Source organism: Mustela nivalis (assembly GCF_964662115.1).
Source record: "Mustela nivalis genome assembly, chromosome: 13".
Classification (NCBI taxonomy): Eukaryota; Metazoa; Chordata; class Mammalia; order Carnivora; family Mustelidae; genus Mustela; species Mustela nivalis.
In genome coordinates, this window is record NC_139032.1 from 34,695,492 (window position 1) to 34,710,885 (window position 15,394).

Below are 15,394 nucleotides of genomic sequence, written 5' to 3' on the forward strand. Positions count from 1 at the left end.
GCTTTGATAGGGCATGTGTCTTCATACCTACAATTTCTCCAAATACTAACATTGGTCCTTGGATATAATGCTGGCCCTATCAATCATGCATTGCACCACGAGAACAGACTTGTGTTATTGTGTTATGGAATGAATAGGACCATCAAGTGTGAATGTATAAGGAAACCTCTATATTGATCTGGTCTCGTTTCCCTTGTCAGCTGAGGAAACTGGAGCCCAAGAAGTATTAATGATCTGGCTAAAGCAGAGAATCAACTATGAATATTCAGAATAGTCAGGTTACTTTCCTAGTTTGGCATTTGTTGCTCTTTATTCACTTTAAATGAGGAGTTTTAGACCCATTTCCACATTTATGCAAGGAAGAGAGAAAGAAAATATCTTAAACAAATAGAATAAAATGCTTACATCTATTGAATATAAGTGGTAAGTCCTTAGGTATCTCTAATACTATTTTATGTATTTTTCAGAATAATCACTTTCAAAAAATAGATCTGAGATGACCAGATTATATTCTTGGAAAAACTATGTAGCTTTCTAACATACTATTCAATATGGTGTGGAGGGTGGGCAGGTATGAATTTGCTTCACAAGTGAAAGAAAGTCAAGTTTCTTCACACAGAGAAATGATGGCACATTTGCTCATGAAACTCCAGCTTGTCCAGGGTGGAAGGAAAAAAGACTATGCTGAGAGTTGGGACCGATATCAAACAGGGACATCTGTTTCTTTGCTCCTATGATCATGTCGCACTGGAAACAAAATACCAGCTCTTTCTTCAAAATGAACAAATTAATGAACTTGATGTGGCTTTGCAAGTTAAAAATCAACAAAAGAGTAATGAATGGTCCATAAGATGTCTGGAGAACTCTACATTTCTAAGAAGTGATGCTGGCCCCTAGGTTATTAAGATTAAATCATCATTTCTTCATGGAGTAAATGTCTTATGAGAAGACACTTACTCTGCCCATCTCACGCAGCTTGGTGAGCATCACAACAATGGTGGAATTATGTTCCCAGAGCATTCGCCAGAAATCTTCGGTGGTCTCTGCCAAAGGGCCCTGGGTAGCGATGTAGGCTTTCTGTTGTCTATATTACAGAAAATAAAAGTAGCATGTTAAAGTAATCAGAGAACATGCAAAGGTTCACATTTGGTACATAAACATCACCCAGTAATGAAAACTAAAAACATATTATCAGGGCAATTACAGTAAATGTCCATTAACATTGTGTAAACAAATGAGAATATTTACATTTTGGGGGCTCTGCAAAAGGAATTGCTTTGTTAATATTATGATGTATGTCTTTATCATTATTATTTAAATTTTAGTGCAATCCTTATAGCTCAGTTTCATATATCATACAAGTCATTTAAGAAACAGTGGTGTGGTTTAATTTTATAGATATGACTTTATATAATCTATTAAAATTATGAAATATGGTGTAAAACAGCTTCTTCATTAAGCCCTTCCACAACCCAGTGATTTTTTTAAATTTTTTTTTAAGATTTTATTTATTTATTTGACAGGCAGAGATCACAAGTGGGCAGAGAGACAGGTAGAGAAAAAGAGGGGGAAGCAGGCTCACCACTGAGCAGAGAGCCTGATGTGGGACTTGATCCCAGGACCCTGAGATCATGACCTGAGCCAAAGGCAGAGGCTTTACCCCACTGAGCCACACAGGTGCCCCTATAACCCATTGATTTTTGAAGGAAGAGTGCAAAAGGCCAGATTAATGATTCCATGACTGCTTCTTATTCTTAACAAAAATAATAAAAAACAAATACCAAGGGTCTGAATGCTGACCTATGCAGAAAAAAGATGCTTTGAATTGAGATGAAATTCATTCTGGCTGCGAAACTCGGGCACATGTAAATATCAAGGCTTTGGACTGTCAGGGGAGCAAGAGTATATACCTGTATCCATCAATAAAACTGGCATTGATGTAATCAGATCCTTCTACCCCTCTGATAGGCTGCAGGCATACTCTCGTAGATTCATATGGCATAATATTAACAAGGCGATTTTTGAATTTATTACATGGAAGATTGGCACTGATGAATCTTGAGGTGTGAGCTTTAGAGCTGGCTAGACGCTGTTGAATAAAAGAAAAGAAAAAAATCTGACAAAGATAATTTCAGCCTATGGTCAGATGCAACGTATTCAAGATTTCCTCTTTAGATATAAAGCTTATGTTTACTTTAAAGCAAAGGACTCTTCAAATTGCAGTGCTTTTTCACTTCTACCTAATGATTCCATATAGTTTACCAAATTTTTAAATACATTCTGAGAGTAGGATCTCTCAATTTAAATTAGGGTACAAAAAAGCTTGAGGTATTGTTAGGAAGCAAAGAACAGAAAAGGGAAAGAGGAAGAAAGTGTTTTATAGTCAGACACTTGAGAAGGTCAAGTGAATCTTGTAACTTCAGAATTTGAAAGGTTAAGAAAGTGAAGCCACAACTCAAAGACAATCCCAGGATGACTTGCTCCTGAATTACCACATCACATCCAATATCATACCTTAAATTCAAGCTCCATTCCTGTGACATTCTCTCCTGCTTCTATTTGTGTCAGCTTCTGAATGTAGGCATACAAGTTTCTAGCTGGCACTTCGGTATTTCCACAAGTCACTGCTTCTAACAGTGCATCATGGATAAAGATGTATTGGTCTTCTGTTTGAACCATGTAATTCCTCTGGGCTCTCATTAAAGTTACATGGCCATAAATATCTACAGTTTTTTCATGCTTTATTCTTTCTAACATAGCATCTATTACGATGAAACAACCAGTCCGGCCAACTCCCGCACTACAAGAAAAACAAAGAGAAAAGAGAAGTCCAAATAAATCTATCAGAACACCAAAACATAAAAAATTATTTCAATTCTCACTAAGTGGGCTTTAAACCCATTAATTCTTTTCAACTCTCTTTTGGGATTATTTTGGAGCACTCTAAAGTAAAAAGTATTATCAAGTCACTATAACCAGAAGACAGGGAATCAAATACCAAGTAAAATTAATTTGGTTTCAAAATGTAAAAAATTGAATCCAAAAATATGGTGGTCCTTGATCATATAATACAAAGTAAACATTATTTTGAAACTGTTAAAAAACACAAATACTTAAGTTGTTTATATTAGAAGATATTTTAAAAATTGGTTAAGATCTAATTAGGCTTTATCTTTTTGTAAAACTTCTCCATCTATTTCACTTCAATTTGTGAAATAAAAATTAGAAAATCACTCAATCTGAAACAGTTCATATTCTAAAGCCCAGCAAGGAAGTTTTAAAATCAACTTAGTAGGAAATAGATAATTAAAATATTAAAATGTTACACTCTAAAAAGTGCAGGGTATTTACAATGAAAATAAATTCCTACTAAAAATATAATCACTAGAGAGTAGGTGTGCCTTTTGTTTTTACTCTCTTCTCCTCCAGAGTCGAATGTATTTTGAAATTCCAGGTGAAATTCAAGTATTCTGTGGGAAAATAAAAACCTTAGTCTTTGTTACTGAAGATCCTCTGAGGTATTTTTTAAACTCCATTACTTTGGGACTTATGGGTCATTTTCCAGTTGGTGGAAACCAATTCAAAGAAGAGAAGGTGAGAGAGTGAGCAAAACCCAAAGACAAGATCTGCTGGTCCAAGGAGATAATCTAATTTACTGAACTGGATTATAGAGTCAGGTGGTTGAAACATTGGAATTTCCTCAAGTGTTGAAAAGAATACTGACAAAATAACACATCTGTTTTTTTTTAAATCTCTATGTAAGCCTTGTTTGTCTCATATCAAACTCTTTAGAATGAGTCTGTTTATATGTCAAGTATGGTTGAATCCAACATTTTTTTACTTTTTTTTTTTAAAGATTTTATTTGTTTATTTGACAGAGATCACAAGCAGGCAGAGAGGCAGGCAGAGAGAGAGGGAGGGAAGCAGGTTCCCCAGTGAGCAGGGAGCCCGATGCGGGGCTTGATCCCAGGACCCTGCGATCATGACCTGAGCTGAAGGCAGGGGATTTAACTCGTTGAGCCACCCAGGTGCCCTATTTTTCTCCTCTTGATCATGGATATTTACCTGGCTGGGAAACATGTAATCAACAGGAATAGGTATCCATCACCACCACAGACACTAAGCAACAGACATCTCTTTCATTAGCTACATGCCACTGTTTCTTGTCATTTCTGTATCTATGTAGTTATTTATTTATCCATCTGTCCACTGACATGTCCTTCTCTCTCTCTCTTTTATTTATTTATTTTTATTTATTTATTTATTTATTTTTTAAGATTTTACTTATCTATTTGACAGACAGAGATCACAAGTAGGCAGAGAGGCAGGCAGAGAGAGAGAGAGGAAGAAGCAGGCTCCCCACTGAGCAGAGAGCCTGATGCAAGGCTCCATCCCAGGACCCTGAGATCATGACCTGAGCTGAAGCAGAGGCTTTAACCCACTGAGCCACCCAGGTGCCGTGTCCTTCTCTTTATTCAATGAACTGCACTTTGTTAAGTAGCATAGGGAATACAAGATTAAAGATGACTTACATCATGCCTTTAAGAGCTTAGCATCTGTAAATGAGGTAAAAGGTTACTTAACCATTTATACTAAAAGACAAAAAAAAAAAGAGAAAGAGAGAGAGACTAAGGAGGTGTCAGTTCTGTGGATGATAGGGCATTTGAACCACGACTTGGGAGGATAGGAAGGACGGGGAAACTGAGGAGGGTAGAATAGCAAAAGAGAAACAATGGCTTTTGCAGTCAGACTGTTGGCTCTGGGAGTTACATGAGAAACTTTCCATTGGCCTAGTGAGGCACTTGAACAAGGAACGTACCAAGTCCAAATGAATGAGTTTAGTGAGTACTAGGGTGCCTGACACAACTGAAGTGTCAATTTCTCTAGTGCCAAGTGGCCACAAGGTGGTTAAGTAAGCATTTTGTAACAAATAATACCTTTATTTGACTACTGAGCAGTACAGATCAAACCTAGCTTCCACAAAGTGACATGCCATTGAGATGTAATGCAAAAGCCCATGGAGACAGAGTCTTTGAAGTGACAGGACTATTTTTTAGCACGCAATTAGAGAGGTCCACAAAGTCCCATTTTATCTAGTTTTTTCTACCAATAAACCTAAGAGAGGGCGAATTTTTCCTGTCATTCTCCATCCCCTACTTCCTTCCCTGCCCCAGGCAGGATTAATCATCCTCTGTTCCTGATCACCCCAGTACAGTCTTTGTCACATCACATTATTAATTAACCTGGTTGGTCTGCCATCCACAAATCATGGTGCATCCAGTAACTACATTTTCTATTACCTTTGTGTGCCTTGCACCAAGCATGCAGTCGGTGCTCACTAATGTTTGTAAAATAAGAAAATCAGTCAGGATTGGCATCAGAGCTCTTATGTAACGAGCAGCCATCCATGTTCAGCAAGCCCACTGAGGAAGCAGGACTCTTCAGTTAGTGAAAGAAATCCCACATTTGATAAAAGCTCAGAACTGTGCAGAGAATGCCTGAGGACTGCTCCACGGTGCTGGGTCAGGAGACCGGAAAATGCTTTGAGTGGCCTCTGTGTCTCCGTCTTCTGATCTGCCATCACAGTGCAATTAAAAGAAACAGAGTAAGACAGAATCTGGAGAACAGAAGTAACCTCCTACATTAGGAGGTTCTAAGACTATGAGTAATACCTTTTTCTCCTTTTCTATATTGTGTCTCTTAGTTGTTTTCATCCTAAATGTGCATTGTTTCTAACTGGATACAGCTTCATACAGTTCTTTATAGTGGAAACCATTCCATAAGCCTTATAACTGAGCCCTAAATACTAAGTCAGTTCTAGATAATGGCAGGATATTTCCCCAAAATACGCATTAAGGACCACTCTCAAATGTCTGGATGATACATAGATTCATATTCAGAGAGAAAGATATCACAGAATCTTAGAAAATTAATAGGAATGACTATTTTCAAACAGTAGCAACCTCTTCATGGTGGTAATGAGAGAAAAAAATAAAATATATGTCTGAGTCTAAATTACAAACTGTGGAGAGAAAAGAAAGAAGATAGGGTATGCCTTAAGCAAAACCCATTTTTTTAATCCCCCAAATTTGAAATACTATTAACTGCCCAATCTTATATGTAAGATAAGGAAGGAGCTGACCCTTTTAACTTATGCATTACCTCTTCTTTAGGAGGAAATGTTCTTAGGAGTTTTAAATGTTAGAGGTGTCTCTTAGCTTGAAGTAAAAAGGTACTTTTTCCAGATATCAACAGCTGGGGGTATTTGAGAAAAATCACTTTTAACTTCTTCCTTGCTTTCCCGTTTTTCTTAAATCGCTATAGTCTTTAAGTCTTAAGGCTTAAGGCTGAATTAACCATACAGAGTGTTTTCCAAACATAAAGGAAGAAACAGTTACTTTGTAGGTACAAACTGCATTTTAAAATTATACCTCTGAAGCTGACAAAAGGCCTACGTAGTGTTGATGCTGAGAAAATTATGATAAAATCACTGCAGGATCGTTTGAGATTAGGCTTTCAAAATCTTGCTTTAATCTACCCCTCAAGCTGTTCTCCACTCTATCCTCCTATTTCCAATAAATAATACGTTACACTGGAAGAACTTTCTGCTTTCCCATATATTGTCATGGTAAACGAGATGGCAGTAAAGCTCCTTCCCACCATAGTGCTTCGTTCCCAGGAGGCATTCAGCAAAGGTCTGTCACTGTCAGTTCCCTTTTCCCTTCTATGATTTATAACATTTGGAAGCTGCCCTCCAGTCCTCTAGCTAATGGTAAATGGCCAAAAAGGGACTCAAAGGGAGGCTGTGTGGTGCTAAACTTTAGCACCACATTCCATGGCACTATCTTTGCTTCCTATTATTTCCTGCCAGTTGGATCAGAAAAAAGAAATAAAAAGAGAAGAAAACAAAACAAAACAAAAAAGAAAAATACCTTTCTTGTGGCACACCCCTCTAGAACACCCTTTTAGCAGAGTTCAATAATCCCAAGTGCAAGTTCCTTGAAAAGCTTTTTATTTCCCTTGGTTTTTGATACTTCCCTTGTGGTCGAAAGTAGGAAAATAGGGACCTTCAGTACAAAACCATGCGGAACACACAGCCCATGAGTTGAGCCAAAAGGGACTATGATTCACATGGAATGGTTCTATTGACTCCATGACAGGGTAGAATTTCTAGCAAGTTGGAAACCAAGACCAAGCTCTAAAAGCCATCTTCAGAAACCTACTGGCATCCCTTCAGATTGTGCCTTGGTGAGCCATGTTTTTTTCTGTCTAATGTCTGTACTGATTATCCTCATGCTTTGGATTTTTCCATTTGTATCCTTTGTTCTAATTCACACACCTCAGCCAGCTTTCAAAATGTAGATAATGTCCCCAAAGTTCTGTCCTCCTTTCTCTCATTCCCCCTCATGATTTAACAATAATCTTAAAAAAAAAAAAAAATGATTCCTAAAGCAATAGACCTTTCACTGAGCATAAGTGGAGACCTATATTTCAAGTTGCCCTCAAGTTTCTCTAAAAATAAATAGATTCCAAGATTAATCAGCATCTTCTCTGCTCAGATCTTCTCTTCCCTTTGTCTCTTTCTTTACTCTTCAGGTCTAAAATTTAAGAATCCATTTGGATTGTTTTTCCCTCCTGCCCTGCATGATAATAAATTATAAATTCCTGTGCTTTCAGCCTCTACAAATTTTATTCAACTATACATCAACGGTGTGCTGGAGCTGGAAAAGCCAATTGTTAAATTCTCAGAAATTTTGCTTAATTAAATATATTTAAAATAAAGGTATACTAAAACACAGTGCTTCTTAATTACTTTTCATTTATGCTCTTGAGCTGAAACTATTATATAATGGTGTACTACTGAACATCTCTCCCAAGTTTTGCATTCAGTGATGTCACATTTGTATCTTGAAATCAGATATGGTGGGAGGACTTACACCAAGGAAACTAGCAAAAACTTGTTTTCCTCTCACAGAGCTGGTTGTTACACATTACCAGCACACACTGGCTGTCCTGCTTCATCCATGCCCACCAGCCAGGGACAGGCAGGAAAGTGATCCTTACTTTGTTTTTCCATCCACATACTCTTGTAAGACTCAAATATTTATCCCACAAATATTTATTGAGTGCCTACCACGTGCTAAGACTTCGGGGAAGTGGTGAGCAAAACCGACAGAATCCTTGGAGATTACAGTTCAGCAGGAGAATTAGACAGTAAGTAATCATATGAATAAGTAGGTAATTTTAAATCCCCAACCACTGCTATGAGGTAAATATACATCATGCTGGCTGAGTACTTTTGAGGAAATGTCATTTAAACTGATACCTGTTATAGACTGAATTGTGTCCTCTCAAAATCCATATGTCGAAGCCTTATCCCTCAACGTGACTATATTTGGTGACAGGGTCCTCAGGGAGGTAATAAGGTTAAATAAGGTCATAATGGTGAGGCCCTAACCCAGTTAGACTGGTATCTTTGTAAGAAGAGACATCAGAGAACTATATATAAGTAAAACAGTTATTTTAGAGAATTACTGTTAATACAGTTATACCTTTAATAAAAGTGTTTAAAGATTTTATTTATTTATTTGACAGACAGAGATCACAAGTAGGCAGAGAGGCAGGCAGAGAGAGAGAGAGAGGAGGAAGCAAGCCTCCTGCTGAGCAGAGAGCCCCATGCGGGGCTCGATCCCAGGACCCTGGGATCATGACTTGAGCTGAAGGCAGAGGCTTTAACCTACTGAGCCACCCAGGCGCCCCAATAAAAATGTTTAAAACAACACTTTTTAAAGAAAGATTTTATTTGTTTATTTGACAGAGAGATCAAAAGTAGGCAGAGAGGCAGGGAGAGAGAGGGGGAAGCAGACTCCCTGCTGAGCAAAGAGCCTGATGCGAGGCTCGATCCCAGGACCCTGGGATCATGACCTAAGCTGAAGGTAGAGGTTTTAACCTACTGAGCCACCCAGGTGCCCCTTATAAACAACACTTAAAATGGAAAATAAATATGTGGAATCTGCCCTTTTTCCCCACGTTGCCTTTCGGCCACCCTGGCTTTCATTTAGTTACTCAAATAGGATAAGCTATTTTCCATGCCAGGGCCTTTTCTTGGGATATTCTCTCCTAGAAATCTTTTCCTTCTTCAATCAATAAGCCATTCTTTGTCCTTTAGATATTGTGTGTGTCCTCTAGGACTGGATGCCTTAAACAACAGAAATGTATTTTCTGTACGTTTAGGAGGCCAGAAGTCTAAGATTAAGCTGCCATCAGGGTTAGTTTCTGGTGAGACCTCTCCTTTTGGCTTAAGATAGCAACCTTTTAGTTGTGTCTTGACATGGTGTTTCCCTGTGCATGGGCAGAGAGAGACAGCACTCTATCTCCAAATACAGTTACACTAGGGGAGGGAGGGTAAGGCCTTCAATATATGAATTTTGAGGGGACACAATTCAGTCCATAGCAGGTATCAATTTAAATCAATTGAAATTCTTTATAAGTGCTTTGCCAGCATGATAGACATGTACCTCACAACAGTTGTTGAAATTTATAATTATATATTTACTCATATGGTATTTAGTACCTAATTCTCCTGCTAAACTGAAATCTCCATGATGATAGAATCTTCCATTCATTTCGCTTACCACCTCACTGATGTCTCAGCACATGGTAGGCACTCAGTAAATATTTGCGGGATAATAGCATCACCAACTCTTGAGGTTTTTTTTTTTTTTTTTTTACTGATACATCTATTTGTTTGCTGGCATATGTCTTTGAATAATGTTTTATGTAAAATATGCATGGATAGTATTATTCCTGATGCTTTGTCTACCTGAGAATATTTATTTGCTTTTACCTAGTTAAAACTCGGAAAATACTTTCATTATAAGAGTCATGGATTTCCCCAGCTCCAGGCTAATTAAAACATATTTAAAGCTTTCTTAGCTCTGGGCCTTTCCTCCTCTGTATCAGGTCTACATGTTGATATCTACCTTCCTCCAGACTCCTCTCACATGCCATGTCCTTGATCAAGATTTACTTGATCATGGTTTACTCCTCCTTGGATCTCCGTGGAAGTGTATACTTCTCTATTAGCAATTGCCTTACCTCATATTTGTTTTCTCATTATTATCTTTATGTCAATTAATAATCTCCTTGAGGAGATTGAGAGCAACAGCTTCCTTGTCTCTACTGTGTTTGACAATTTTTCATGGCAATTTCCATGCCAGGGAAATAGGAAGTCTTCAACTTGAGTTGCAAATTTTTAAAAATCTGAATTTAAAAATCTGAAGTTGTTTCTTTTGGATCAATGACATACACAGGAACATTCCTCAAAGTCCCCTGGTGTGGAAATACTACTTTGATACATGTTTACAGAAATAAAGGGAGTTCTTAAAGTTTGATGAGATGGAAGCAACCTGTGTTTATGCTCTGCTCCAGTTGCTCAGAAACAACAAACCTCAGGCACCACTTTTTCCTTAAGAAACTGAACGCTGAAAATTCAGAGCTTTTAGAAGTACGCCAGCCTACTTTTGTTTGAATTTCCACGTTTCCGCAACAGCACATATTTTACTTCCTTCTCCAATTTGCTCTATTTTTCACCCATCAGTACTGAATGCAGTGCACCTCTCAAAATGAAGGATTGTAGTTCTAAAAGCAAATGCATTTTTCTTTGATCCTGAAAAACTCAGCTCCTCATAGCAGCAATAATGACGGAACCCTATTTAGTGCTGTTTGTTTTTCATCATTTCAACAGCCTTCAACCTGAAACATGGTAAGAACAGCAAAACTGATAAACCACCCTTATTTTTATCTGTTTTCTGTCAGAGTAGTTGCCAAGCATAGAGACAGATTTTTCTAAATAATCTTAAAAAAAAAAAAAAAAGTGCATAACCCCGTGCTTCATGCTGAGGCCAGTACAATTCAGAACATTTATTATGTTACAGAACATTCCTGCAAAAAGGGAAGAGGACAGCACTGTTAAATCAACTCTAGCATCAGGTTGGTTCCTGCATCCTCTTAAGTAAATCCAACTTTCTGAGCTACCTTCCAGTGAAGACAATGATGCCACCAAAGCAAACCAAATTATTGACAAAATTTTGCCTTAAAAACAATAGCAAGAAGAACAACAAAAACCGTTTCAGTCAGTGATAGACATTCCAGTATTTATAAGCTGAAAGACTATGCAATTCATTGAGCAAGTACGCCTACTAGGAAATTGTTATTACTTCAATATTATCATTCATCCAGTTACAACATTTGTTTTCAATTTCTAAAAACATGATTGAGTTAGTCCCATGAGTTGAAATATGCTTAATGTCCCGTGATGCGATACGGTAGTAATGTGCAAAAGGAAAACATTAAGAGGCATTAGGGGGCTGTTTTGTACTAAAATCATTCTGGGGATTGCTTAAAAGTTGGTTTTCTGATTAAACTGGTGGAGTGTTAATGTGGACCCTTTACTGATACTTCAATGATCTGGCAAAAAAAAAAAAAAAAAAAAGACAATAGAATTAGGAGATTTTACAGATCAATTTAGTTAGATGCAAAGTCAGTAAAATATGAACCAGGAATCTTGGTGAGCATTTTGTACATATATCAGCTCATAATTAGATTGGATATTACAGTTCGGCTGCAACAAAAATGGCATTTACCAACTGCAAAAACATAAGAAAGGACATCTATGAGAGAATGGATTGAGTTTTATGACCGATGTTTGCAAGATTAGTCAGATGACAGTCTTGCTATAACTGTGATGTGATTTTGATATGGCTGTGCTTGTAAAACTCTTCCTTCATTTATTAGTTAAAAATTAACATTTAACTTAACATTCAACTATACTGGGAAACTCCAGAGTATTTAGCGCTTTCTACAAAAAACTGACCCAGAAGTAGTTTTGTATCACATCCTCTGGCATCTCTTTTGCCTTGAATGACAAGAGAAATTATGCCAATTCCTTTGACATAAATATTCATCTGCTTGATTTACTTTTATATATTATAAAATAAAATTAAATATTTTGAACAAACTGTCAATTAAAATTTTCTATGCTATTAAACACAGACTAAAAGCCGAGGTTTTATAGATGTTGGAGGGGGCAATTTTTGTGTTCATTAAAATTTCAAGTGCATGTATTCTTTGAAACAGTAGCTCTATTTATAGAAATCCATCACTGAGGCATACGTACACATATTCTTCCTAAGAGAATCTTAGGAAGGGATTTTCATTGCAACATTATTTGAAATAACAAATTAATTATGTAAAACAATTACTATGACTAAAGAAATGGTTAAATTATAATATATAAATACCAGGAATACCAGTAAAAAGAAGGAGGTAAATCCACACATTAACAAACAAACAAACAAAAATTGTCCAAGACCTTATTTAGCCCACCTAACTATGTTGCAGACCAACAGGCACATCATGATGCCATTCTTATTTTTTAAAAAGACCATACAACAAGATTACATATTTTTATATGCATGCATGTTGATGGATAGGACTCGATCTGCAAAGATATACAAATTATTACAAAAGTTACCTCTTAGAGGAGACTGGTATTGGTTTTGGTGTTGTAAGGGGATACTTTTACCTTAGTTGAAGTGCTCAATTTTTTAGATTAAATTTCATTTCATTATTATTATTTTTTTTTTTAAAGAGCGAGAACAAGCAAGCATGTGGGGGAGGAGACAGAGGGAAAAGAAGAGAGAATCTTAAGCAGGCTTCACACCCAGCATGGAGCCCAGTGTGGGGCTCCACGTCACAACCCTGAGGTCATGACCTGAGCTGAAATCAAGAGTCAGATGTTTAATCGGCTGAGCCACTCAAATTTTCTTTTGTTTGTTTTCTAAAAAAGGACAACATAATCATGCAATAATGGAATTAAGTAATATAGAATAATGAATAAAAGTTGCTATTATAATGATATTAAAGATCAATATACAGTTGAGATCTTAAAGAGATAGAGAAGAGACAGAGATCCTAAAGGTAGAATCCTATCCACTCTAGCTCAGGAATATTGCCCAGAGATGGATTCTCAGGAGAAGTCTGGGCAATGTTGGCAACTACTTACAACCAGGATTTGGTTCTGCCATTTGGCACAGGATTTTAAGTTGTGGGTTTCAGAAAACAGAGCAATAGAGAAAACAGCATAGAGAAGAGAATGCTTAGTAATGAGTTAGAATAAACAAAAGTTAGGATGAGATAACCTAGAACCTTGTCACTCTAGGAAAAAAAAAAGTGTCTTGCCCTCTTGGGTGGCATCCTCCAGTGATCAGAAGTTCATACTTCATCAACAGAGAAGCAACAGAAGCTAAGCACAGAGAAACTGACATGAAAAGGATCTTAGTCTAGAATATTGAGATATCAAGGATAACCTAGCCAGATCACATTAGGACATTTTATTTTTCCATCATGATCTGAGGGGGCCTTCTTAAAAAGAGTCTATAAAAAAATCCACATGGACCAAATCATATTTTTTCCTTTCAATTATGTTGACTCAAACAAAAATCCTCCAAAGACTTCTGTATGATTTTGGCTCTGTCTCAGCATTATCTGCCAAACACAGTCCCTATTATTCTTATAATGTGGTGCTCAAGATAAATTAGAAGGCTAATATGTTTACCTAAAGAACCCTGAATATGCCATAGCAGGTCTTATTTTACAGATGGATTGAGGAGGCCACTGGGCACAGGTAGAAACCTACTCAGCTGGCCCCAATAATTGGTAATTGACTTGAATCTGAATGAGGTCAACTGAATGATGCTATAGAAGAATATGGAACTATATCATTTTCACAGAGATTTTCTTTGTAAATGGCCTATCAGTTCATATTCTCAATTATTTTCATAATGACACAAAATTATCTACATTCTGAAAGTGGATACAACTATTAACCAGGCCTGCCACGTAAAGCTGCATAGGCTGTATACTGCTCAACCCAAAGAACATTATAGTAGTGTCAACTACAATGTGTAAAACCTGTTCCATGAATGCAGCAGATTCGCCATAGCAATATAAATGCCCTTATTCCTGACTCAGCTTAAGCAGAATCAAAGAGAAAAGTCAGGGGAAGGAAACTATAAGATATCAAACTTCAGCAATTGAACTTCAGCAACTTTATTTTAATCATTTTGGGAAATATGTCAATGTTTTCCCACAAGGGCAAGTTTTCAGGGTTTTAATTTTTCCTTTTCAAAGATGTTAGTATGTTCATTTAGACATAAATTGTCCAACGGTTTTAAAGGATCTAAAATCTAAATCAGGGGTTACAAATTGGTGTCTCTATGTTTAGTTTGGTCCTTTCCCTTGGGTTCTTTTGTTTGATGCCCACAAGTTTTTTTGTAAGGCAGTAAGAATCTCAGTCTCGCTACCTACTGCCTCATACAGGGCCTGCCTCACTTCTTTATAACCCCTTGTAGGCCCCCAGCAGGCCTTTGTGCTGTGTCTCCATGGATCTGATCTGGCTTCTTAAACTCACAGGTTTCTGAATTCCTGCACCAGTACTTCTCCTTACCTCTTCAAATTTGTCTGCTTACTTGGATTTTTCAAAGGAGGAACCCGAGACCTGGGGAGGGTTAAGAATTTGACCAAGATCTTGTGGCTATTAGAGCAGAGCTGAGACCTGAGGCTTAGGTCTATGTCTCCTCTTTCCCAGATTCATGTTTCCAGAAGGGGGTAGGGGTAGTTTACTGGAAACAATCTTCCTTAGAGCTCTCAGATGGATCCTAAGTCCATGATTCTATCAATTTAGGCTTGCAAGAATGTAGGTCTAAAAGAGACATACTGTGCCTATAACTGTCCTTTAATCATGAAACATTAGATTCCCTGTTCTATTCAACTGCCCCAAGTGAAATGCATTAAGTGGCTTTTGAAGCACTGTCAAAATAGATTTTTGTGTACCTGGCTATATATTAACTAGTTATACTGATGTCAGCTCTATCTGTTCCAGATAGATGGATGACTTTCCATAAGCATAGTATTCATACATGATGGGTACTTAATTAATACAAATGACTATTGAGTGTATTTAGAATGACATACTGGTCATATTGGATGATGGGAGTAGAGAACTTTTCTCAGAAGAGAATGCCTCTTCTGAAAAGTAATATCAGAAGATGGGGAACATGGTCACGAGACTGTGACAACAGAAAGATGAAAATATTCAATAATTCGTTCAATAAATACAAAATGAGAGATTCCTCTTCTATCTATCAAGCACCAGGCAATGTACCACGAGGCATCAAAGCACACATTCCTTCAGTGTTAAAAAAGAGATTACTGGGTTCTGTCCTAGAGACTCCACTACAGTAGGTGTGGAGTAGAAATCAAGGCTGCATTTCTAACAAGCTCCAAAATGTTCCTGTTGTTGCCAGTCCATGGGCAAAGAAAATACTCTTCT

General features: G+C 37.2%; 1 protein-coding gene across 15 annotated transcripts in view; it reads right to left on the reverse strand.

Annotated features, from left to right (window-relative positions):
* PTPRD (protein tyrosine phosphatase receptor type D) overlaps positions 1-15,394 on the reverse strand; it is a 194,094-nt gene that overhangs the window by 12,075 nt on the left and 166,625 nt on the right. For all 15 annotated transcript variants that reach the window (XM_082694980.1, XM_082694978.1, XM_082694974.1 and 12 more), the window contains 3 exons: positions 2,515-2,800; positions 1,911-2,089; positions 958-1,084 (listed from right to left, as the gene is read on the reverse strand). In XM_082694980.1, coding sequence (XP_082551106.1) covers positions 958-1,084; positions 1,911-2,089; positions 2,515-2,800 — 592 coding nt within the window. The remainder of the gene's footprint in view (positions 1-957; positions 1,085-1,910; positions 2,090-2,514; positions 2,801-15,394) is intronic.